The 27,180-nt window shown below is 35.7% G+C and overlaps 1 protein-coding gene across 6 annotated transcripts in view; it reads left to right on the forward strand.

Annotated features, from left to right (window-relative positions):
* The window catches only part of LOC106822896 (oxysterol-binding protein-related protein 1), a 106,935-nt gene that overhangs the window by 39,446 nt on the left and 40,309 nt on the right, over window positions 1-27,180 (forward strand). For 4 of the 6 annotated variants that reach the window (XM_014828256.3, XM_014828255.3, XM_070513301.1 and 1 more), the window contains one exon: window positions 5,586-5,735. In XM_014828256.3, the coding sequence (XP_014683742.1) occupies window positions 5,674-5,735 (62 nt within the window). In that variant the 5' untranslated portion in view covers window positions 5,586-5,673. Of the gene's footprint in view, window positions 1-2,728; window positions 3,249-5,585; window positions 5,736-27,180 lie in introns of those variants that run through there. The other 2 variants (XM_044774492.2, XM_070513302.1) reach the window with 2 other exon arrangements.

A 27,180-nucleotide genomic window follows, 5' to 3' on the forward strand; every position in this document is an offset into this window, starting at 1 on the left:
GTTTACTCAATTTTACCTTAAAGTTAAATAAAATTTTGACACTGGGACTGGCCTGGTGGCGTAGTAGTTAAGTTCTCGCACTCTGCTTCCACAGCCTGGGGTTTGTAGGTTCAGATCCTGGGCATGAGCCTAACACGGCTCGTCAAGCCACGCTGTGGCGGCATCCCACATAAAGTAGGGGAAGATTGGCATAGATGTTGGCTCAGTGACAGTCTTCCTCCAGCAAAAAGAGGAAGATTGGCAACAGATGTTAGCTCAGGGCCAATCCTCCTCACACGCACAAAAAAATTTGGCACTGATATTTTAAGCTTGGGTTACGTCGGGTTACTTTGGACATTTTTGGAACATGCCTAGTATGTGGGAAACCATAAACAATAAAGGGATGTTAAATTGAGTATGTGTGGCTCCTGACTATTTCCTGTTACTTGAAGTAACAGGGGGAAGGGTTATTTGGACATTATCCACAGTTCTTCCACATCTTGCTCCTTTGTACTATTTGTTCTCAAGCTGTTTTTCAAAGGTTGTATTGAAAAAAAGTTTATCAGGATAACATAAGAATTGTTGGCATATTTATATTGTTAACTTCATGACCTCGTCTTCCAGCCTTTTAATAAGGAGGAAAAACTCAAAAAAGTAGGATAGAAGTAATGCTCCTCTTAATCTAAAGTTTTTAAAACCACTTTATTGAGCTATGGTTGACATATAAAGAGCTGTATATATTTAATATATACAACTTTACAAGTAAAGTTTTAAAGTTGTGTTAACCCAGTCACAGCCATTGGCTTCCATGCTATTTGGATGAGAGAAGATTGTGTTCAATCTGAAATGTGTTCAAAATAATTCTAAGTCCTAATGTGGATAGAGCTTTAAAGATCTAGGCCATTGGGGATTTATCACATTAAAACAAACTTTCTGTTAATACTACTCATTTAATTGAGAAATTAGTCAGGCAGATATTCTATCTACCTTAAATGCTTGTCTGTAGGCTGGAGAATTTATCTTCTAAAATATAGTTTCTTTCCAAGTATTGTTCTAACAGATTTTCTATAAAATATAATTATCAGTTAAGCCACCTGAATCCTTTTGGAACTAGATGAGAAGAAACAAAGCCACAAATAAATACGTACTAAGTGTTGCATTTCCCATCATTACTCAGGGCTATACAAATTTTCCTAATGACTCACCAAAAGTTCAATAAGTAATGTAAGGCTATTTCATAAATCCATTACCCTCTTTTTCAGTGGTCACTGAAGTATCCTGAAAATTTTGGGTGATTTTACGTATTATAGAAGCATATATGTTTATAAGGGTAAAACGCAGTGGGAAATAAAAAGAATAATGAAAGGCTAACTCTTTCTGAAATCTAGCTATGTTTATTGTTAAGTTTCTTTTGCTGCATTTAAAAACATTGGGTCTGTAGCAAAATCAACCACTTTTTCTTCTGTGTGGTTTTCTTTCATTGTTGGCGTTGAGGTGAGAGAGAACAGGACCAGAATATAGTTCATGCATTCAGCCTGCTAGATCTTTGACTTTGGCTTGACAAGTTTCTGTTTGCCTGTTTGTTTAGGTTTTGTTTTGTTTACCATTTAACCATTTTTAAATATACAGTTCAGTGGCATTAAATACATTTACGTTGTTGCATCACCACTACTCATCTCCAGAACATTTTCTTCATCCTAAACTGGAACTCCGTACCCATTAAACAGTAACTCCCCATCCTCCCCCATGTTTGTTTGTTTCTAAAGCATGAGAACTGCAGCCATATACCACTGTAAAAGAGCACTGTAACCACCATGAGGCATCAAGCACACTCTTTCCAATACTTTATGCTTTCCGCTAAGTCATTAATATATTGCCCAGTAACGTTGGATGGTAGATAAAATCTGGCCCATTTGATATTTTTATGTATGGGCAAAATTGAAAAACCTGAAATTTTAAGATTGAATTATCACCTCAGAGGCACTGAGATCTATCACTGATTTGTTAATACAGGGAGACTTGAAAATTGCTTCTGTGGGCAGGCTTTACCTTGATTCTCCGTGGTGGCTGTGGCCTCTTTGACATTTAGCTAAACGTGTTTGAATTTAAATATATCAAGAACTATGAGTCTCCGTTTGAAACGATGTTATACTGGAGATAGACAGATTAGTGTGACTATTGCTATGAAGTCATAGTCTATTATGATGGCTCCCTATTGCCAATAGAATAAGTCCAAACTATATCAGACTACTATATATATTAGACATCTCTGTAGCATTAGAAGTAACTGAGCTTATGTTCTTAAGTAACTCGTTAGTTTTTCTCTCACAGGCACTGTAAATCATGTAATTGATCATGTTTGCTTCTTTGTCTTTGAAGCTAGAACGCTCAGAGATAATTTTGTGATTTACTTCCAGCAAGTATACAGAACCTCATGGCATGTATTGGGGGAATACCTCGTTCTTAGCTTCATGTTATATTCTCTTTGTTGCACTGCCTGCCTTTGATTTTTATTTATCCTATATAGTCAGCTTAATGACTGATTCATACCCTCATTTCCATCCAACTACTCCTACCACCACTTCTTTCTTGTTTCTTCCACTCCCATCTTACTGAATATTTCTTTTCTCCTTGTGTTGGGTCATTGTTCGCTTTGCTTGGAACAGTTCCTCTATTGTAACTCTCTCCTCCACCCCCACTCTTACTCCTTGTCAACTTACTCAGCTTATCATGAGCCACAATCCTTTCTGGACACCCTGTCCTTCACTCTGTAAAATTGGCTGATCTCTCCTTTGTGGTCCACTGCTTCTGTTCAGACTTTGTTACTGCACCTAGAAAAATTTACTGAACTCATGTGTTCACAAAACAGTCTGACTCTGCTAGACCATGGGCAGGGATCAGATCTTACTGTTCTTTGAATCCCACTATTGCCTTGCACATGATGAAGGAGAGGAATGAATTAAGCAGTGTCAGATGAGTCACACTAACAATTGAAAAATGACCATTGGACTTTGCAATGTGGAAGTAATTGGTGACTTTGGTCAGAGCCCTTCAAGGGAAGAGTGGAGATAGCCTGATTCTATTGGAGAGGGAAGGAGATTGGGAGCAGGGTAGAGAGGAATAATGATTGGGGGACAGGGAGAGGTGGAGGAACAAGGAGAAAGGGAGTAGAGGGGAGATGGACTAGGATAGAGCCAGAGAGAGAGTCAAGAACTGGTAGCCACAGAGGACAAGGGTCTGTACTCCCACCTGATGGTGTATTGCTACAGGTAAGCACCATGGTCCCATGATACAGGTGAGAGAGGTAGGTCTTCATCTTGTATTCACTAAGTTGAAATCTTGTTTTGAGAAAAGTCTGTCTTTGCTTCATAGAAGCTCTTACTGCCTTACCTCTTGTTTGGTGTTTACTGTATATCTTCTTTTTGTTAAGAATTTTCTTTTTGTGTGGACAAGTTCCTGTCTTATGATTTGTATTTCTTAAATAGCAAACACATTATCCTGTGCATAGTGATGTTTAATAAATGCTTGAGGTTTTTTGCTTGAGTGCTTTTTGATTTTCATAACATCTAAATTATAAAGTACTAATGCATCTTAAATAATACTAGCCAATAGAGAGTTATTTTTGTTTGACTCTTTAAATTCTTAGTTTTTTTCATATGAAACAAGTTTGAAAATGTAGAAGTGAAAAAACCACCCCCCACCCACCACTGCAAGACTACTATCATTATCTTTGATTCAGGTGTTGCTCATGCTGCTCCATCTGAACAACTCTCTCCTCCACCTGAGCACTGTTTTTGTTTTTTTAAGATTTTCCTGCAGCCCTGCCTCTCCTATGTACGCTTTCCTGACACTCATTTGGCTACCTCAGAAAATTGCCTGATCCCCACTTTGCTTCACTGTGCCCTAGACAAACTTCTCTCATTTTACTGCTCTTGTTTGTACCGATATCTGCTTTCTTGAACCAGTCTGGTCTTTCTTTAAGGCAGAGTAAAATTATTTTTTTGCTTTTTAGTTTAGAGTTGTAAAATGGTATCCTGATTTTTTTGTCTTAGCATTATATTAAAAGCATTTTTCTATTTTATCAAAATTGTTTTCGTAAGTGTAATTTTAACAACTGCTTATTTCATCTAATAGGTGACTCTTTCCTCTTATTGGCTATTCAGATTGTCTTTCATTTTCTTTTGATAAAATTTTGTGACTACCTGCTGAAATTGACAATGAAAAATAGATAGCTCTTTAAATTTATTTGTAAAATATCTGTTTATTTGTTATAAGGCATATGACAGAACAAAGCTCTGTATTCTCAAGTTCCAAAAATATTTACTTATTAATAGAAAATAAAAATAACTTTACTAGGATCGAAAGTCTTTCTGCAAGTAACTTACAACATTAAAGAGTTCAGAGTTCAAGGTATGTTGGCCAACTTGCAGTTGTGCTTTTCCAGCAGTTGTTACTAATCAACCTAATATGTTGAAAATAAGGTTCCATGATATTGGCTGAATTATAGAATGCAGTAAAGGGAAAAGAAAGCACTAAAAAATTTAATTTCCTGAACAGATTAGCTATAATGCATACTGAGCAGATGGTTGATAAATTTTTTTAAGGAAGTTTGCTTGAATATGTGTAAGAATGCTTTCCCAGAGCTGAGGACAGTTGAGTGAATAGTTATCTGCTTAAGAAGGGAAAGTTACCTTGAATTTATATTTTAATGAAAACTTAGGCACCATTTAAAGTTTTATGAAGACTGAGTGACTGCTGCTTTCAGCTGAAATAAATAGAGCTTTAAACAAGGAGTCGGAAAACCTAGGTTCAAATCCTGGTTTACCTAACTTGCAAACCATGAAACCATTAGCACACTTGTTAACCCTGTAGTCCTCCCTTGCTGTCACCAAAGCACCCTGGAGATGCTGAAAGGAGATGAAGAATGTGAACATGCCTGAAAACTGTGATGTATTGTATAAAAATAAGTTGTCTTATTATTCCCAAACAGGCAGATGGCTCCATTCTGAACACATAGCCAGTTGGGAATGTGGCATTTCCATCCTAAAAATGCCTGCCTGATAATTAGATTTTATATAGACACTTTGGGCTTTAGCACTGGAGGATTTAAATAATAATATAGCAGAAGAAGGGTTTTTAAAATATTTTAATGCTGTTGCTTTTCTGTCTACAGTATCGGATATAATTTACATTTCCCACAAGTACAGCCACTATAGCTTTTTCCTTATATATGAATTTTAAAATTTGAATGCTTTTTGTAAGTTATACTTAAGACGCTTTGGAAGGGAAAATAAAAATAGAAGTTTGGGGGGAAACCACTGAATATGATTCCTTAAAGATAAGGTAATGTTTGGAAATCTCTTTTAATATATAAAATCTGTTTAATTGTAAGTTCATATAAACCTATATCTGTTTCATAAATCCACTTTAACTTTATTGGGTGCACATTCTATGAAATCCCTGAGGAGGTAGTTAAATGATGGATTGTTGAAGGGCAAAGTAGGCTGCTTAAGTTTCAAAGCCTGATGCATTAAAGGAGATATCCATTGTTACCAAAGCCTGGCACCAAACTTCAGTTCATTGACTGTGAACCTGCTCTGCCACAGATTCCGAATCCGAACGGTCCCTGAGTTGGAAGCAGTGACAGCGCACTCATTTGAAGAAGGAAAGCATTTGAGCAGTTGAAAACACAGAATGTCTGAAGGAAAAGATTGTGGTGGTGGAGATGCTCTCTCCAATGGCATCAAAAAACACAGGTAGGAGATAGCCTTTAGCAGTTATCATTGCTGTGATTTTATTATAAAGTACATTTGGGTTTGTAAGGAAAAGTACTCCTTCTCTTGGGTTTTTTTTTCCTCTATTGGGTATTTATATTGCTATATCACCTCAAGAAAGCATTTAGCGTAAGTACTTTGTCCATTTAAGAGAAGAACGTCATCTGTAATTGCAGGAACAAAGCACAAAACTTGGTTTTAGCAACTGTGGTTTTAGGGGAACATAAATCCTTTAGTTAGCTATTCAGAACTATCTACTGAAATTGATGCTGGGTTCCTTTTTTCATCATACATCTTTTATGATTCTACCTCCCAATGCTATTTTAGTTTCTAGTCATTTGATCTTCTTGTTGGTTTTATTAAGAATGGATGGTAATATTGCCTGACTGTTGATACAATTTAGTTATGTTTAAACAAAGACTTTTATTAAGACCCAGGGTTTGTTGAACATATCCATTTTATACTTTCTAATAACATTAGTATCTTTTTATTCCCTTGATGATTTAGTCGTAGAGATTGTCCCAAATTAATGAGATGTAACAGACACTAGAGTTCTCTGGTTTCAGCACAAGTTACAGACACAGTGGCATATGTGTGCATTGGTGATATTCATAGAGTGAAATATTTTATCAAATTATCAGTGAAGAATATATCCTGTTGTCATAAAATGCCCTTATGGGATAAGGAATTATTAACAGTTAATTTCTACAAGGTAGTTTTTGTTTAATATTTGTAGATTGTATAGCTCTAACCCCCTGTCTGTGCCATGATTCTGGCCACAATTGGTCTCAATTATTGTTCTACTGGGAAAAATGTACATATCACTTCTGATTTTGTGTATTAGCCCCTTGTTAACAAAAATGTCTCAGTTTGTACTTATTTTGAAAAGATCAGTGAGTTTTAGGCAACTAACTGATAAAACCAGAGTTTTCTTTGGTTGGGGTAGCAGTATCCTCTAAACATACTTATTGATGGTTATCATTTGATGGAGTTTACCATTGCAGATTATGTGGTTAACAGTGTCTTTCCTGATTCCCTTCTGCAGTTACTATTAGCTCCTTTAGGGGTCCAGGGCTAAGTTCTGTGTGGGCCATGAAATACCTAACAGGAAACTTCGCAGGTCTGCCTATCTCTAAAGAGAAGACATCCTTTAACTGTTTAACACATGCATCATAGCAGTCCAGTGAGAACATGGGTGAAATCTTTGGAATGTTCAAAGAAGCATACAAGTAGTCAAGATAATTGTTTAAAATATCAGAAAGAGCTATGTTCTTAGATGCCGTCATACCCTAAGGCCAGAGGGAGATTTCTCTGCTTTTCAAGGCCTGGTAGCCCTTTTGTGTGTGTACTATAATCATAACAGTAGTTATTTTGCATTTGACGGGAATTTATTATACTATGTTCATATATTCTGTGTTCTGTCTTAATTAGTCAAACCCAGAATGGTACCTATGTGAAAGTTAACATAAAATTGTTCAAAAAATGAAACCAGGACAGATCAGTAAACAAAACTACAAAGAAATGCAACTAGATAATGACCTAACCAGAAAACTTACACTGATAAACAAGACGCAGCTTATTAAACCTATAAATGTAAAACATCCTTCAGTTGTTCAGAGGAAAAGAGGACAATTTAGGAAATTGTCAGCAGTCGGATATGTGGAGAAATATAACAATTTACTGTTTTAAAAAGTAGCTATTATAGGAGTTTTTTTAAAGCCTGTCTTTTATTCATAAAGTTCTTCTCTAATCAAATAAACAGAGCATGTGCTACACATAATGTAAAAGTTTCATTTTAAAATGGGAAAATAGGTGGAGTATTCAGTGTTATCAAATCCCTCTTGCCTGTGCCCTAAATTGCATTGTAAGTAATCTGTTTATAATGGCAAATTATTATATTAATGCTAAGAGTAATTTGAATCAATAGTAATTTGCAGGATGCTTTAGAAAAGTAGATATATGTTGCTGTTGGGGGATTGGCCTGAAGTGACCATGAAGTTTATTTGAAGTCTTTTTTTAATCTTTAAAAGTCATGTGAAATTTTTATTTGACCTTGTCATATATTTCTGTTCTCTTTAATGTTGAAAAATAATTTACTCATCACTTACTTAACTTTCCCATAAACACATTTCCCTCTCACCCTATATCACCACTTACCCCTAGGATATACACACTTAAATTTAGGAAGGAGATGGGAAGAGTATGGATGTAAAATTTAAGAGAGAGAAATGCGTATTTTAAAACAGGAAAGGAGGAGCTGGCCATGTGGCCAAGTGGTTAAGTTTGCATGCTCCGCTTCAGCGGCCCAGGGTTTCACGAGTTCTGATCCTGGGCATGGACCTAGCACTGCTCATCAAGCCATGCTGAGGTGGTGTCCCACATAGCAGAACTAGAAGAACCTACAACTAGGATACACAACTATGTACTGGGGGGCTTTGGGAAGAAGAAGAAGAAATAAAAGATTGGCAACAGATGTTAGCTCAGGGCCAATCTGTAGAAAAAACAAAAGGGAAAGGAGAATCCTTACAAATTATAGTTTACATGAAAAATATTAAACCGTAGCTTAACTAATTTGCTGATAAAATAGAACAAGAGTTTTCAGCCATTTTTGTTTTTTAGCCCTGGAACCATTTGTGCAACAGATACTTAGTGTGGAAACTATTAAAATCTCAACCACCTTCAGAGATTGATGAGGCTCCCCATAGATGGGTCCTCTCTTCTTTTCTCCCCAGTCTCCTACTTCAGTGGGAATCACCATATCTACTTTATGTCCTCATCCAAAAAAAAATTTAAGCTTTACTTTCTGTAGTATTTATTATAGAAGCAGGTTTCCTCCCCAAATATAACATCATAAAGCATTCCAAACTATGTTTCTGTTCCTATTTAATGTGTTAGTATACACAGAGTACCTAGGAAAGTGCCCGCCGCATACGAAGTTCTTAACATAAATTATCTGTTTCAGCTCTGTTTATTCCCTTTCTCCTCAAAAATGGTGATTTGCTTTGTTCCGAAGAACCTCTGCCCTCTTGTTTCCTTTTCCACCCCATTATTGTAGGGTGACATCCTGGAGTGCACTTTGAAAATTTCTGACCCTTATAAGGTATAAGGCATATGTCATATTAATTTAATATAAAATAAGGCATGCCAAACTAATTGAATTTATGATAGTAAAAGTATAGATGTTAATGGATTTTTAATCCATTCCATGTGTTAATTACCAACAAAATAATTCTTCTGTTAACTAGATAACTAAAGTTATCTCTAAAATAAAAGTTTGGGCTAAATAAAAACTGAATTCTCTTCTCCCTCTGAAGATCCTGTGATTGCAGACTGAAATCTTGCAAAATGATTTTTCTGCCATACTGAAGTTTTAGAGAACTTCTGCAATATGCTGTGTACTCTTCAGGCCAAAGTGTTGTGCATGCCTTTGTGCTTTTAGGTTAGTTGTGGAGAAATATCAACAGAAAGAATCAGGGTTTCATTTAAGACCTAGAACCAAAAATACTGCAGAGGTAGAGAATGTACAAAATAAATGTCCATTTTGATGGCCCTTTTTTTCCCCCCCCCAGAAAATACATTGAGTTGTTTTGTGGAAAGTTAGCCTACACCATTCTGGTCAGGTTTATATTTATAAGACCTCTTGTCACCTTGGCTGTGTTCCCTAAGATTGATTCTGTACTCTTGGACCTAATTTATTACATTTATTCTGAGCTCTAATCTTTTAACGTATTAGCAATTTAACCTAAGTTGTTATATTTGGTAAAGATATTGATATTTATATCATCTTTGTCACTAGATGTATGGTGTAAACGATGCTAATGTAGAATAGATTGGTCAGAATCCGACATGTTGGGTCCTTGTTAGGATTCTGGAAATGGTATTCACTATATTAAAAGCATTAATAGGTTAAAGGAGAAAAATATATGATCATCCTAATAGATAAAGAAAAAACATTCAATAAAATTAAGCAGTCATTCATGATTAATAAGTATCTTAGCAAACCACCAATAGAAGAGAACCCCTTCAGTCTAGTTAAAAGTTAGGACAAATAAATCCTTGATAATGAGATATTAAAAATAGTTCTTATAATCTCAGGAATAAGACAAGAATGCCTGTCATCATCTTTTTTATTCAGCATTATTTGGAGGCAATAGCCAGATGTTTAACTTAAGCACAAAATTTAGAAATGAAACCATTTTGTTCTACAGACAAATTATCGGAGTTAGTAAGAAAGTTTGACAGGGTTGCTTTTTATACAAAATCAGCTAATCACATTTCTTTGAACAATCAACAGACAGAAACTGCAATTAAAACTGGGGGGAAAGATATTTAGAGTAGTTATTAAAAAATCACTTAGGTAGGAAAATCTTAGCCAAAATATGTGTAATAATAAAACTTATTGAAAGACATAATCTTACTGAGAAGGAAAATTCATTGTCATAAAGATGTTTTTGCCAAATTGATCTATACCCTCAATGTAATTTTAATTAAAATTGCAATGTCCTTTTCCTTAGAAGTTGAAAAATGGATTCTGAAGTATATATTTAAGTACAGGGGGCTTTGAAGAGCCATGGTACTGCTCAAGAACCAGGTTTGTGGAAAGGAAGTCATTTGCCCTACCAACTGTTGAGATTGATTACAAATTTTTAGTGCAGAATTGTCATGGAGGCAGACTGACCTGTAGAATGGAAGTAAAAGGTCCAAAGACCCACACATGTAAGGAAACCTGCTATCTGCAATAGAGCTAGCGATGCAGATCAGTGAGGGAAAGAGTGGATTGCTGGGCACATGGTGCTGGGGTAGTCATTTAATACAGGCAGTGGGGAGGGAAGTGGATGCCTATTTCATATACACAAATATAAATTCTAAATGAATGAAGCACTTAAATGTGAAAGGGCAAAACTTAAAAAAGTTTAGAAGAAAATGTAAAATATCTTTGCAGTTTTGAAATAGGGAAGGATTTCTTAGAACAAAAATGTGATAGGGACTAAGTTTTTATCTTTTTCTAATTAACATACTGGTACTTGCTGTATTTACTTGAATAAAGCCTTCTATGGTAAATGTGCCTAAGAATCTCAAAGGTTTAGTTTGCTTAAACGGTAGCTTAGGACTCCAGACAATCACTTGCTTTACCCTGGGTTTTCCCTTCATGATTGCTTTAGAATTGACTTATTAGTAGCCAAATAACAGCTCTCTTCTATGTATAGAGAATTCATACAAGGAGTATACTAAGAAGTTGAAGTCAAACAAAAAGATTGAAAGTATAAGCTAAGACAATAAACTTCCAAGAAGTAAGATTATATTGAGAAAATGTTATGGTAAATAAAAATCATTTATCTCTGAATATATTTACTCACTAGAACAAAACCACCTTGGTGTTGAAATCCCACCCCCTACAGATATGAGACAAATCATGTAGTTTCAGACTTGGTTAGGTCAGGGCATAGTGTTGGTAACAAGTCACCCCACCCAGAGATCTTCTGGTGCCCTGAGCGGAAAAACAGCCTTGTCTGTCAGGAAATATTTGGAGTGACTCCTTATTGTCATGCAGTGACCAGGGTCACTTAAGCAAGAGTCCAGATACATCTCTGATTTTCAGAGAACCCACGAGTTGTGAGAGAAAGAGCAAGAGCCCTACCCAGAATTAGCCAGATTTGTGGTAGAGCCTGTGGGCTGGAGGGAGCACTGGTTCCAAAGATGCTATGAGTCCGTGCTGTCACCCGACTCCCTGCCCCAGAGTACTTATTTGTTCTGGAAAGTAGAGGGCTATATATAATAAAAAGAGAATAGTATCACCAAAAGCTCCTGTAGCTCTGCTGTGGGGCCTAACTCTTTGACAAGCTGGACACAAGCATGTCTCAGTAGCCTGAGAGAAGAGCACTAGAGCTCAAAAAGCAGTGAGAAGCTTGAGGAGGAGCAGTAGAGAAAGGATACTTGATACTCTAAGAGGCATAGAGGCACAGAGGTTGGGCAAGGGTATGCATGTACCACAGGCAGCCCTGAAACTGCAGATGTCTATCATCAGAGGGCGGCAGAGACTGGACACCTGGAACAGATTGGCAAGTTGATGGCAGTAGCTAAATTAGAGGAGTAAAAGCCAGTAGGCCACTCTGATTACATGTGACACCCGTCTGTCCTACAAAAACACATTTGGAGATGCCTTCACCAATAATGGAGAGTGCCAACGTGGCATTTGGGGCCTAGTCATCCAGCTAAAAGAGTTCAAATGCAAAAACCTTATCTAGGACCAACAAGGTGGTAGGCCATGAGGTCACTTGGGGTATGTTAAGAAAAAGAAAAAAAAGATGGCATGAGTTTAGATTCATAATAATTACTTTCACAAAACCAGGCTGAGGTGCCAAACTTATTGCCAGGAATTGCTCTAGGAAAACTGAGAGACATCTTTCCATAGAATTGACCTCTTCCCACCCTAGTTTAAAAAGCAGATAGAAGAGGAGTTGCTCTTTTGGAAGCAGGGGGCTGAGGGTGAGGCCCACAGGCCCACTTCCTTATCCTGCCCCTGACTCCTGAGACATTCTTTGTCTTGGGGCTTTTTAAAAACATAGTTAGAAATCCACAAAGTCTTTCCAGTGCTAGCATTCTGTAAGCAAATGATGGTGAGACACACCATGACTGTAAGAGCTCATTCTGATCCTAGAACAATGATTATCCTGGGTAAATGAGGGTAGTTTTTTAGGGCAGCCGTAATCTGTAAAGCTATGCTTGAGTGAACAACGTAGCAAATAACTAATGAATTTATGTTGTTTGCCTTAAGATATGAGGAAAAATAAGATATTTTCAGGTGTATGATCCCACTTAAAAAAACTTTATTAGGGAAATTTTCAAACATACATAACGGAGAGAATAACATAATGAACCCTTCATACCCATCATTCATCTTCAACATTTATCATATGCCCACCTTTATTTCATCTACAAACTTCCCCATCTCCCATCCTCCATAATTTAAAAAATTATTTACAAAATTATATCAAATCCAAGATTATATCATTTCATCTTTAATTAATTTAGTACATATCTCTAAAACATTGGGACTCTTATTTTCTAAAACTATAGTATCATTATCACATCTAAGAAATAGTCTTATCATCAAATGTTTAGTCAGCTTTCAAATTTCCCTGATTGTCTCATAAATGTCACTTAGTAATTGAATCTAAAATGTCATTTAATAATAAAAATCCAGAAGATCCACGTACTGCATTTGATTTATGTCTCTTAAATCTGTTTTAATCTCTGGATTTCCTCCCCATTTCTTTCTTGCCGTTTATTTGTGGACGAAACCTGGTCATTTGTCCTGTAGAATAGTCCACAGTCTGACACTGCTGTTGCATTCCCATGGTGTCATCTAACACATTCGTTTACTCCTGAATCTCCTGTAAACTGATGGTTGTATATGGAGGCTCAGCCAGATTTAGGTTTGAATTGTTTGCCACAAAATACTTCATACCATAGAAGTATCTTCTGTTGCATCCATTGGAGGTATGCACTATCTGGTTTTCCTTCTTTTTATAATATTGAGATTGATTGTTAGGTTCAGGGCATTGTCAGTGTGACACATCCTTGATAAAGTTGCGCAGCAGCCATGCACCTAATGATTTTAGCAGCCATTATTGATCAGCGTCCACATCTTCATTTTATTAGGTGCTGCAAAATGGTTATATTATATTTCTGTCATTCCTTCTACTTTTATTAGCTAGAATTCTTCTGTAAAGGAAAAACTCCCCATTACCTCTTTTCAGAATATGGTGGTTCTCTAACATCCTCCGAAGGTGATGTATGAACACATGGAATGATGTTTGAAAGTCACTTGCAGTGGTTTCTTTGTGTGGTTAAAGTATTAACTTGTTGCACAGAGAGGTTCGTTTGTTTCATTTGCTTTCAAGTTTTAGGGATTCCCTTTTGACTTAATTTTTTATAGTTATATAAAATATTTACATAATTTCAAAGTAAAAAATACAAAACAAGGTATGTTTAGAATAATCTAGTTTCCATTCTTGTCCCCTCAACATTGTTTCTGTCCTCCCCCAAAGGTAATCATTTTTATAATCTTTCCAATTATTTCGCTTTTAATATAAACAGTACAAAGATATATTCCATTTCTTCTTATAAAAGATGCTGTACAATTTTGCTTTTTTTGCACTTAATATATGCTAATTCCAATTCTTGTGGTCTCATGTTCTTAGATATTAGTCACTTGGGTTATTTTTCTGCAGCCTCTAAAAAAATGCTTATGTGTGTGTTTGTTTAATGCAGAGATGATTCTCTCTAAAATTTTTAATTATTGATACATTCATGTGGTTAAAAATTCAGAAATGTAGTAGGGCATATTTTTCAAATTTTAACTCCCACTTTTTAAGCTAGTCATTTCTCTTCCTTTCCCCAAATGCAACCATTATTATTACATATAATAGTGTTTTTCACACAAATGATAGTTTCACAAGAATGATAGTTCTTGACCTTGCTTTTTGAAATATATGTATGTGTCAAATTGTATATGTATTCTGCAAATATATTTTGAGTCCCTATTAGTAATAATACCAAATTCTATTCTGGGTGCTGAGGTTAAATAATGAACAAACAAAGCCCCTGTCCTTATGGAATGTCCATTTCTGAAATGAGGGAGGTCGAGCATCTTTTTGTGTGTTTAAGATCTATTTGTGGTTTTTTTTTTTCTGTGAATTGCTCATATCCTTGGCCCCTTTTTCTATAGGAATGTTGAATTTAGCAATTTTCAGGTGCTCTATGATATCATTAGGGAAACTAGCTTTTTGTATGTGATGTGTGTTGAAAATGTTTTTCCAGGTTTGTCAAAAGGAAAGATAATTCCTAGAAAGAATTTCTAATTCTTACCACATAATAGAAAATATATTTACTAAAACGCTTTAATAAACGACACTATTAAATAAAAAATCTTGTTTTTGTCTCTTAATTTTTGCACAGATGTATATATGCTCTTTGAAAAAAAAACATAGGTGAACTGGAAAAGTGTAGTTATTAAGAGCTGTCTGGATTTGAATCCCATATCTACCACTTTCCTGATCTTAAGCAACTTATAATTTCTTTGAAACTCAACTTCTTCATCTATAGAATGGGTATATAATAGGACTTATCTTGTTGGCTTGTTATGATAATTAAATGATATATGCAGAGCACTTATAGTGATTTTAACTAATTAAATGTCAGGTGCTGTTTTAAGTAGAAAACTGATAAAACTTAAGCAAAAGTGGGTATGTGGAATTTTCTTCCTTTTAACTTATAAGAAAAGGTCTTTTGATGGGTTTTAGAAGTTTATATTGTCCTTCGAAACTGAAATTTGGGAAGGAGGTAGCTGAAATGAAACTGTTAATCTTGGAATAACATTGTTTTCTTTTGGTAAATGTAAATAAGGAAAATTGTCCTCACATTTAATGTCTTCTACGGTTGATTTCCATTATGGTTAAATTGAAACATAGTTTTTCTTTCTTTTGAGAATAGGAAGGTGTGGCTGGCGTCCGTAAAGCTAGTTGTAAACTAACATTGTCACAAGTGTAAACAAGAGGTGACTAGAGGCTTGAAGCTCTGTTATTCATTCCTTGGTCCCTTGATACTACTTTCCCCATACAGAGGTCTCATTACTTCTCCTTTTGATCCCTAGGCTTTTTGAATCTCTTAGGTAAATATCCAATTTCTATTTCACATTTGCTTTACATACACTTATAATCCTCAGAAAGCCAAAAGAAATAAGTTGAGTATTTAATAAAATGTACATTATTGCTTGGCATCTTGCTCTATTTGAAGATGCACCCTCCTCCGCCTCCATGCACGTGGACTGCCTAGGAAATATCTTTCATTGTAACTTAGTGTTTAATGGTCTGCTTTAGTCTGTTTATTCTGTCCATTTCTTAATCACAATAATTCATAAATTGGGCATCTTGACTTCTGAAGGCATATGGGACTTGGTCTTTACAAATACATCAGAGTATCTCTTTCCCGTTGGAACTGTGCCAATCTAAATTTTGCCTACAGGAGAAAACTGTCTCTAGGGACATAGAGTTCTTCGTTATTGTTTGCTTTGCTTGTTAGCTCAAGAGAAATCTTCCTTGTTCAGAAAACACCAAATATAATAGTAAGAATTTACATGGTAAATAAATTAGGGAAGTGATTGTTTTAAAAACATAGAGGTCCTTTAATGGTTTATTTGTTTGCCTTGTGCCTTTAAAGTCTTCAAAAAAATTTGGTTTATACACAGCTCTTTTCAAAACACATTCATTGCATAAAATGTGATAAATTCTAATTGTGGGATATAACCTGCTGTTGAGTCATGTTGAGGTAGCACCGTGTTGAGCCTGGATCTGAAACCTTAGGATGAACTTCCATTTTACCGTAGCAAGTATTCTCAAAGACAATTCCTTGTTAACGTGGCAGTGATTCACATTAACTACACATCTTGGTTCTCGACCCGGATGCAGTGCCACTGCAGCTGACAAATGTGAAAAACGTAAATGACTGTAGCTAGGAGTACTAATATGATGTATGATGGAACATTGATCTAAGCAGATAATGTGATTTGTGGTAGAACAGAGTACAACCAGCTTTTAGGAAGAGGTAAGGGATGGAGCATAATGTCATACCAGTGCTATAATAAAGTAGTGGACTTTCTGGACTGTAAGAGAACATGGTTGGGACAGTTAACAGTTCTCAGCAAAACGGGCTTCTGTGGATGAACCAAGTAGATAGTTTATAACCATAGATTCTTCACAATATTGTTTTACTTTTATGCTTTGGTGTTTTGAGTCTTAATACCTTAAGTATATTGTAAAAAATTCTAGTACGTGAAGGCGTACGACGATCCTAAAATGATTGAGAACCATCAGCTTAATGTTCTTTGTCTTCTGCGTTTGATTCTGGCTCTGTGACTTAGTATAGCTCTATGGCTTTGGTGAGCATTTAATCTATCCACACTTCAGCTGCTTCATCTCTAAAATGAGCAATACCCCACAAAAGCACAGTCTAATAGCAAGATGGCTAGAACTTAGGTCTGTCTGATTTCTAAAGCTGCTGTCTTCCGACTGTACTGTGTCAACTTCAGATTCAGTGCTCTTTACAATATTGTGCATAATATTAATAGCTACAGCTTACATTTGGATTATAAATTGGTGTATATAAAGTACTTTCACAAACTCCATAGCTTTTGATTCTCAAAATATCTCTTGAGTTATAGGTAGGGCAGATATTATTATATTCTCAATTTTACAAATGAAGAAATCGAAGCACAGAAACTTTGACTTACTCAAGATTACTTAGCCAGTAAGTGATAGAAGCTACATTCACACCAGATTTTCTGACTTGAGCCTCTATTCTTTTGTTAAATTGAGAATCTTTATAGATGTTTAGAACAACAGAGATTTATATACCTAGACAAAAGGCTTCATATTCTGAAATTTAAGACAATTTGTCCCAGCCTTTAATTAATGCAGTTCTGTTTGTTTCTTTTATGTAATAATTTATAGAGAATTAACATCATATTCCCAAAGCATTTATTAAGCATCCATCTGCTGTTGGCTCAGTGCTGGACACTATTACAAATCAAAGTGGACATGGAACTTGTTCTCTGGACCCTTATAAATTTCCACTTGTAGTAACAGCATACAAAAGAACACATGAACACATTGAAAGTTCTGCCAATTTTAAATATATTTGGGATGAAAATTTGTTCTCCTTATACAATGCTAGAGGAAAAAATAATTTTCTCTTCCTATGATCTCGATTATCCACCAACTTCCTACCAAAGCAGAATATTTCAAAGGATGCAGGAATAATTAAAGGTATAATATTTTCATGGAAATTATTTGTTTCTCATAAGTAACTATGCATTATCTTATTATTAGTGAAAACCAAGGTATTGGGCTATTTTCCCTCAGGGTATAGTTGACATAACCTATCTTTTCAGAAAGAACAAGAAAATCTCAGAAGTCCAGGTACCCTACTTGAATCTGAGTGTGTGTTTTAGGACACTATGTAATTTTTCTTTGCAGAAGAAACCTTCTTAGGAAAGAGGAAGAATCCTGTTCTTGGCAGTACAGATGTTTCACTATGCTCAGAGCAATCAGAAGGGAAACTAACAAAATGTCAGATAACACTCATGGAGGTATTATGTGCCACAGAGTGGGCAGGAACCAGAAATTCAACTCTCCATAGAAATATCCCTCTGATAATAAGCAGTCAAAAGCATCTCAGATCATTTAAAAAGGAAGTCAAATCAGATTGTTGAACTGGCTAAAGCAAATCGCAAACCAATTGTTATATTCATTCTGAAAAAATAGGTGGGGTTTAAAGGGAAATAAGTCAAAAAAGTTGAGAGCTATTGAAAGAGGCAGAGTGGTATTTGCCGAGGGACACTTCTATTATTCAGTCCATCTCTGCTGTTATTTGTTCTTCTTTTATTATTAACTGTTTTTTGCATAGTCCCCAAACTCTTGTTTCGGTGATCTGAAGTCCTTGTTTGCAGTGTTTCAGGTAACATATAGCGTGTTAAACACAGTCTTGCTCCAGAGTTGCATTCAAGTATCAACCATCACCATCAAGTAGTCATATCTACTCTAGGGTCTCACCATACCTCTCACTGCCTACCACTACTACTATTACTGCTACTACTACTACTACTACTACTACTACTACTGCTACTACCACCACCACTACTACCACCACGTAATACAACTGGAGGACGTTCAAATTCCAAGACAGGACGTTTCTTAGTATAGAGTCCAAGAAATTTCTGTTATAGTCAAGAAAGGCTTCTTTCCTCTCCCCTGCCAACAAAATTACTAGCATAAAACAGCCTTAGATCCTTTCTGGAATGTGGGGAGATATTAGTGGAAGATTCATGCTCGCCATCTTGACGCCTCTCTGCTCCTTTGCCATCCACACTGCAAGAGGCTTAGGTGAGCCTTCATGTGAGACGGGGAGGAAGACAGTTGGCTGTGATCTGTGCCACACACCACCGTGCATTTCATCAGTGTTCTCTGTCATTAAAACCACTTCCTTTAAGTCAAAATGACCTTACCATGATCTACTCTCTTCACTTCATTTCAGTTACTTCACATCTGTTCCAACACCGCTCGCATGAAATCTTAGTTAATTCTTAGAGATAAAGATAAACAAAGAATACATACCCTGTCCCTAGGTTAAGGTCTGCCTTTCTGTGACCTACCTGCCTCCCAGCTGTGCTGAACACCATGAAGTAGGTCTGAAGTGAGGGAAATCAGCTGCCCAAAGGGACTGATTCTTTCTAAACCGAAAGAATTGTTCATAGGCATATTCTCATCTGTCCATTTTGGCTTGGAAATGTGATGGTTCGATGGGCTTTCCTGTTAATTTAGTAATGGTGATAAACTAACGAGTAGGAAGTAAATTTACTATGTTACTGAAGTTGGACAATGAATTCTAAATTTTAGAAAAGCAGTACAAAAATCAATTTGAAATTTTGAACATACAGTTTTTACTTAATAAAATCAAAACAGTAAAACTTCTTGTAAAACAAGTATAATCACCCCAACCTCTTTGCTCTGTAGAGCCAGATTTATTTAGTGATAATCATAGACTTTTTATAATTTAAAAGATCAAAAATGAAAAAAATATCAAATTCTAAAAATATACAGCAAAATAAAATAGTAATGTCAGATAATTATATAAAATTATCACAGTAAGCTTAAAATAGGAAACCAAGTTGTTGAATTTTTAAAGTTTGCATAGTAACTAAAAAGGCGTATGGCTGGTCTTAGAGATCTCATCTTAGACTTGTACTGACCTGCTTCCAACACTCTAGGCTAATTTTAGTTGAAGATGTCTAGGATCAGGGTAAATTCTCACCTGTCCAGCTAATGCCATCACCTTGTTGTCTGACTCAGCCCTAAGTTACAGCGTTGGTTTATACTAGATTTCATAATGGCATTCTAGATATGGAGAGGGAACTTGCAATTCCTTTATTTGTCTGAATTCAAATGGGGAAGTTGGTAGAAGGTACATTACAGTATCAGTCATGCCAAAATAGAGTTGTAAGTGATACAGTCTCTTTTTAAGACCTGTCCAGGTGTGCTTCTGTTGAAATGGGGATAGGTGGATTTTGGAAATTTAATTGTATTGTATGGGTAAATTTTAGTTATTTTAATTGTGCTGTTAATATATTAAACTTATAAAATATTTCATATGTAAGATGCCTTTGAAAATCTTAAATTTCCGCATATATTACAACTACAATTTTATTTAATATTGTGTGACTGAGGAATAATAATATTTTCAAGGCTATGCTTGTAAGTCTTACCAGCCTCGGAGGGCAAACATTATTTTCCTTGGTTGTATGAGAGCATCATTTTCATAATGATATAAATACCATCAATACAAAAAAAAGAAAAACAAAAAATCAGATTGAATCAACTTAAGCTGAAATTCTTTGAGTTGCATGACCAAAGAAATTTGTTTTACTCCCAGATTTAAATGTTAAAATAATGTGGGGCTGGCCCCGTGGCTGAGTGGTTAAGTTCGTGCACTCCGCTGCAGGCGGCCCAGTGTTTCGTTGGTTCGAATCCTGGGCACGGACATGGCACTGCTCATCAAACCACGCTGAGGCAGCGTCCCACATGCCACAACTAGAAGGACCCACAACAAAGAATATACAACTATGTACTGGGGGCTTTGGGGAGAAAAAGGAAAAAAAAAAAAAATCTTTAAAAAAAAAATGTTAAAATAATGTGAAAAATCTTACTGATTCCAAATATCTTTAAACCCATGTAGCTGAAGAAGTGCCAGGGTTTTAATGTGGTAAGGCAGAATCCAGAAGTGAAATAGTATTTTGAAATAGAAATATCTCAACCGTAAACACTCTTGAATATTTTGTTGATCTAGTTTCCTACTGTCCTCAAAACCAATCATAGTAGTTGAAATTCAGTCAATATTTGTTGAGTGAATTTTTTTGTTTTTTTCTTGCCTTGTTCCAAAGTTCCCTAAAGACATACTGAGGAAAGAGGAGTGCCCTTTTGCCGACTGTCTATGCCAGTGGTTCTGTAAAGTGGAGTCTGTGGGCCATTTTTGGTTGGGGATTGTCCCCAGAACCCTTACAGGGGGAACCACAAGGTTAAAACAATTTTCTTAATATCACTAAGACATTTGTCTTTTTTATTATCATTCATAATAAGTGTCCAGTGGAGTTTTCTAGAGACTACATGGTGTGTGATTCACAGATTCAATGCAGAGGCAGTTATGAGAAGCCAACTATCTTCTGTTAATCCAGACATTAGAGAGATTGCAAAAATGAAAAATGGTGGCACTCTTCTTACTAAGTTGTTTTTGTTTTGGAAAATATAGTTATTTTTTCATAAAAAATGTTATTTAGGGCCAGCCTGGTGGCATAGTGGTTAAGTTCACTTGCTCTGCTTTGGTGGCCCAGAGTTTGTGGGTTTGGATCCTAGGCACAGACCTACACACCACTCATCAAGCTGTGCTGTGGCGGCATCCCACATACAAAATAGAAGAAGATTGGCAGCAGATGTGCACTCAGGACCAATCTTCCTCACCAAAAAAAAAAAAAAAAGTTAAATTAACATATTGGTTTTACTGTTATTAAATTAATAAGTGAAAACTTAAATTTTTCCCCTTTTTTGGGAATATAGTGATAGATATAACCCACAGTAAAAGAAAACTAGTTCTTTGGAGTCCTAAATAATTTTTAAGAGTTAAATTGATCTTAAGACAAAAAGTTTGAGAAATGTTGATCTATAACAACAAATTACATTATAGTTTCGTTTTGTTTCTTTGTTGAAGTAAAATTTATATACAATGAAATTCACAGATCTTAATAAATAATTTGGTGAGTTTTGGCAAATGCATATACCCATGTAACTAGCATCCCGATCAAATTGTAGAGCCTTTACATCACTCCAGAAAGTTCCCTCTAATTGCCTTCCAGTCAGTCCCCACCCTCCAGAGACAACCACTATTCTGATTTCTCTTACTGTAGATTAGTCTTGGGTATTCTCCGTCTGTATTCTAGATGGAATCGTACAGTGTGTACTCTTTTTGAGTCTGGTTTTAATCACTCAACTTAATGTTTTCAAGATTCATCCTTATTGTGTGTATCAGTGTCCATTGCTTTATATTGTTGAGTGGTATGCCATTGTTTGAAAATGCCACAATTTGTTTCTCTATACCCCTGTTGATGGACATTTGCATTGTTTCCAGTCTGTAGTTATTATGAACACAGCTGCTCTAGATGTTCTTAAACACATCTTTTTATGGACGTGTTTTCATTGTCTTTGTTATGTAGGAGTAGAATTTTTGGGTCCTGGAGAGGGTGTATGTTAAGCTTTATAAGATGTTACTATATTGTTTTCTAAAGTCATTGTACCAATTCTCAGTGATATGTGACAATTTCAGTTGCTCCGTGTCCTCACCAACATCTGGTGTTTCATGGGTGTGACATAGTATCGCCTTGTGGTTTTAAATTACATTTCCTAAATGATTTTAAGCACTCGTGTTTATTAACCATTGTTAATGTCTTTCTTCGTGAAGTGTCTGAGAGTTTTGCCCATTTTAAATTGGGTCGTATGTCTTTCTATTATTGATTTGTAGGAATTCTTTATTCTGGATATAATCTTTTATCAAATATATGTATCATGGATATTTTCTCTTAGTTTGTAGTTTGCCTTTCCATTTCCTTAATAAGGAACAGACGTCTTTAATATCTTTTTTGAACAGAAATTTTTAATTTTAGGAAAGTCCGCTTTATATTTTTTCTCTTTGATGTCAGGGCTTTTTTGTGTCCTTTCTGAGAAATCTTTGCCTACCCTAAACTTTTAACCACTAAAAGTGGTCTTGCCTCTGCTCTCTCTAGTATCACTGCTGATGTGTGTTCTTTACGTTAACTTCATTAGTCTTTTGATGAGAATGACATAGCATTTTAGTTTCTCAAGGTAAACAAATAGCCCTTTTTTTGGTTGTTGCTATGGAAAAATTGTTTTATAAATGCATTGTGGGACACTTCACTCAACCTAGATCCTTAATTAATAGAAAACCAACTGGCATAAAGTTTATCTTAGCAACATTTACTGAGTACCTGCTGTGTTCCACCTGGAAGTTCAACAGAGCTTAGAATCTAACGGTAATAAGAATTTAAGTAAATCTGCAGCAGCAGCCTTGCGTGTTCTCAAGAAATGAGTGGAGGGTAAATGAGAGTGTTTCACTCTCTATGGTCTTGTCCTAACACCAAGAGGAAGAAGGGCTGGAGAGGAATGGCAGTGGAACTTGATACTTTTCATATGACTTGTGAGTAAGAATATGTTTACGCATCAATGATGAGATTACTAGGCTTCTCCACACGTCACTTCCTTTTCAGCCTTTTTTAAAGAGTAGTTTTGTGGGCTATATTCCAGATGAACTATGTAAAGATTGTTTCAAGTAAGCTTACACATAATTTCTGAAAATAAGACTTTTTATTACTACAGTGTTTACTCTTGTAACATCATTTTAAAATCCTAGTCTTCAATTTTGTGAGTATCATTTTATTTTATAGTTTGTTTCTGTGGTTTCCTAATTTGGAAGACTTTCAACTTGGGTGTTTAAAAAACATCAATAGTGCAATCAAAATTAAAGATGATTGAATTCAAGTACAAGCTGTGTCCATTAAGATTATATTTAAATTGGGACTTGTGGAAGAAAGGATTTAGGGGAGTGGGGAAGAAGAATTCTGATAGTTGAAAAGAGAGACAATAAGTATCTGATAACTGCAAATAGATATACACACGTAAGTACAAAGCACATAACATATTTGTACATGTACACAAACAGATTTTCAGTATTACAGTTATAGATGTATTGAAGTCTACTTCTCTATGAAATTATTTTCTTAGATTTTTAGTTCATTCTTTTGATCTTGAATCAAAGGTTAGAATCAGGTTGTTTTTTCTTTTCCTTTCGTTTATTTGTTTTTTTGAGGAAGATTAACCCTGAGCTAACATCTGCTGCCAATCCTCCTCTTTTTGCTGAGGAAGACTGGCCCTGAGCTAACATCCGTGCCCATCTTCCTCCACTTTATATGTGGGACGCCTACCACAGCGTAGCTTGCCGAGCAGTGCCATGTCTATACCCAGGATCCGAACCGGCAAACCGCGGGCCGCTGAAGCAGAACGTGCGAATTTAACTGCTGCACCACTCGGCCAGCCCCTGTTTTTTCTTTTCTAAATATCCAAATGAATATCCTGCTACTTAAAATTATGATTCCTTCAAAATATTTAATAACAAGAAGAAATGTTTAGTTGTTAAGTGCAACTGAAAATGTGTGTTAAGGAATTTGGTTTTGAAAATATTTTCTTAAGAAATAACTTAGAGACAGAAAATTTGATTATTGGTGTTCTTCATACCTCACTTGCTGCTTATCTGTATCTCTCATTTTTTTGCTGTGTTTCTTTCTTTGGTCTATTTTAACTTGAGACAGGTAAAACCATTTATTTTAAAACATTGAGCACCTGTTACATGCAAAATACTCTGCACTGTGGGGGATGCAGAGGACAATAAGACTTAATCCCTAACCTCAGGGGGAATTACAGTCTAGTGAGTGGCAGAAGTGTACAAAAATAACAGAGGAGATGAATGAAGATAGAGAAAATAAAGAATTGTGAGGTTTAAGTAGAACATGGAACACTGGTCAACCTCAATGTTTTAAATTTGAACATTGGAGTTGGTTTTAAAATTCCATTGCTGACAGCATCTTTTGAGTTCCAGATCATTCCCCAAGTAGGTGCCAAAGAGAAGCCTGAATGGGAGAGCCATGCTTAAAGTCTTCTGTGAAGGATGTATGCAGTGAAAGGAAGTACCCTAGAGTCTGAAGGCAGGAGTCAGTTTTAATACCATTTAATAATGTCAATGGAATGTTTAAAGCACAGTGAAATTAAATTTGGGATTTATTAGTATATTCTCTTTCATCATTTCAATTAAATGAAAAATGGTATTTGGGCAGAATTTTTCTAGCACTTTCATCCAGGACATATGACATTAAAACAAAGAATACCAAGAACTATTAAATGACGAGAAAGACAGGGACTTTACCAAGTTGGGGCCTGTCCCAAGTTGCTTCATTATGCCTTAACCACATCTGTTTAAAGAACCTTTGTTTAAACCAGAGGTTCTGGGGCCAGGGTCTGGAGTTTGAAAATCTCCTCCAGCCATACTGATCACAAATGTATGATCACAAATGGTCATATATCTGATCACAAATGAGACCACTGGCTAAACCGTTCATCATCCTGTGTAAAGCCTTACTAGCGAGGAATAGCATAAGTGTCAAAACCATTTCATTGTCTGCTTTTCTCTAGGGTTATAGAAGTACTTCTTACCTGTTTCTCTGTGCATACCTTTATATAGTTATGAATATTATTCATAAACAGCCATTTTTCTAGATCATCTTTTGAAAGTGTAATTAGTAAATTATCCCTCCAGAAAGTAATAGTAATTTTAAATCTTTAACAGCTCAGACAGAAAAATGAGATGGTTTTTCCCTGAAATAATTAATAATAACATCAACATCTGCTTTACGCTGAGAGTTTCTACCTGCCAGGCACTGGTCTGAAGGTTCTACGTCCCTGACAAAGTCCCATAGTAAAACATATATATATATATTTGGCCACATATTATACACATATGGGATTGTGTGTGTATTGTCAGAACAAAATTTTCATTTACAATACCTATCCTTGCTGGATGTATTCTGTTTTGTTTTTTTAAATGCTGGTTACATGAACCAGTAAATTGAATTTACAAACCACCAATGAATAGGATCCACACTTTCAAAAACACTGCTCTATATGCGTTGTCTCACTGGAACTTCATCCCGACCATCTGAAGTAGTATTGTCATTCTCTAAGTAAAAACACTGAGGCTTGGAATAGTTTGGTAGTTACTTGTTCAAGTTTACGCAAAGTGGCAATCAGAGCTCTGAAACCCAGGAGCTAAAGATCTGTTGTTAAAGAATCTCAGTCCTACCAGGTATGAAGTTTGTGGCCAGGGACAAGTTACTTAATAAGTGCTTCATTTATAGGATTATTTTGAGGATTAAATGAGGTGATGCATGTTAAGTGATTAACACGGGTCTAAAATGAAGTAAACACCCACTAAACGTTAGTTAGTAGGGCTCAAACACTTCATCTTGGTAGAACTCATTTAAAGTTAGCTCAGTGGTGGTGTGATGTCACAGCATTTGTGAAAACGTTGCTTTTAAAAAAACTTAACTTTTCTCGTCCTCCCTGAAGCATACAGATCAATGATTAAGGATCTTTTTAAAGGAGAGAGAAGCTGGAATGAAGCTAAATAAAAATGTAGACTATTAAGATTCCTGGAAGCGTGGGTAAGTGCAATGTTGGAGAGAGAGCTCCTCTGTCTTGTAAGAAAGGGAACAGGGTGACTTCACAGGCCCCATTGTGAAAGGCATAGAGGCGAGAGTGCACAAAAATTTTGGAGTCAAAGTGGTCCACGATGAACAAGCAAGGACAAACCCTTAAAGGTACCTAGCTACTTTTATGTAGAGATAGGGGCTTGACATATACATATATATTTTAGTCTTTAAAGATTTAGAACATGATGTAAAAAAATATCGGGGGTGGAGGAAGAACCCTTCTTAACCAAGACAGGCAAAACCCAAAAGCAAAAAAAAATACCCATAAAAGACGTATTTGGCTGTAAAAGTTTTTTTTCACCTGCAGATGATTCTATTTGCATTCTAAAAAGAGATTAATAAAAGACAAAACATTAATATCTATCATATACAACAAATTCTTACAAATTGACGGAAAAAATCTCCTTATAAATGATACAATTTACAGATTTGTAAATCCAAATGTTCATTAAACCTATGAAAATATGTTCTAACTCATTAGTAGTTAAATAAAAGCAAGGTAAAATAGCAGTGTGATGCCACTTTTAGTAGTCAGGCTGACAAGACTTGGGTAAGAACACCTGTTGACGCCAGTTGCTTCTGGGTGGGGATGTAGGGAAAAGTGCTCTCACAGATTATTGCTGAAATATGAAAGTGTTAAAGCCTTTTCAGAAAGCAGTTTGGCACCATCCTTGGAAATGTAAAATAGAAATACTTTTTCACCCAGAAATCTTACTCCTGGTACTCCATCCCATGGAAATGAAAGCATTAGATTTAAATAGGAATATGATGTATTAGGATGTTTTTGCAGCATTGTTTGTTTTGGCAAAAGAGTGAAAACAGTGAATGCCTTTCATGGAGAATGACACATGTATTTTGATATATAGTAGTCTTATCATGGTATATTATTCATTTATTAAAAGAGTTAGTTTACCATTTGACTTGAGCAAATTTCCATGAAATATTGATTGGGACAAGCAAACCATTGGGAAGTGTGTATCACTAGTATTC

This window comes from Equus asinus, chromosome 7 (genome assembly GCF_041296235.1).
Source record: "Equus asinus isolate D_3611 breed Donkey chromosome 7, EquAss-T2T_v2, whole genome shotgun sequence".
Taxonomy (NCBI): Eukaryota; Metazoa; Chordata; class Mammalia; order Perissodactyla; family Equidae; genus Equus; species Equus asinus.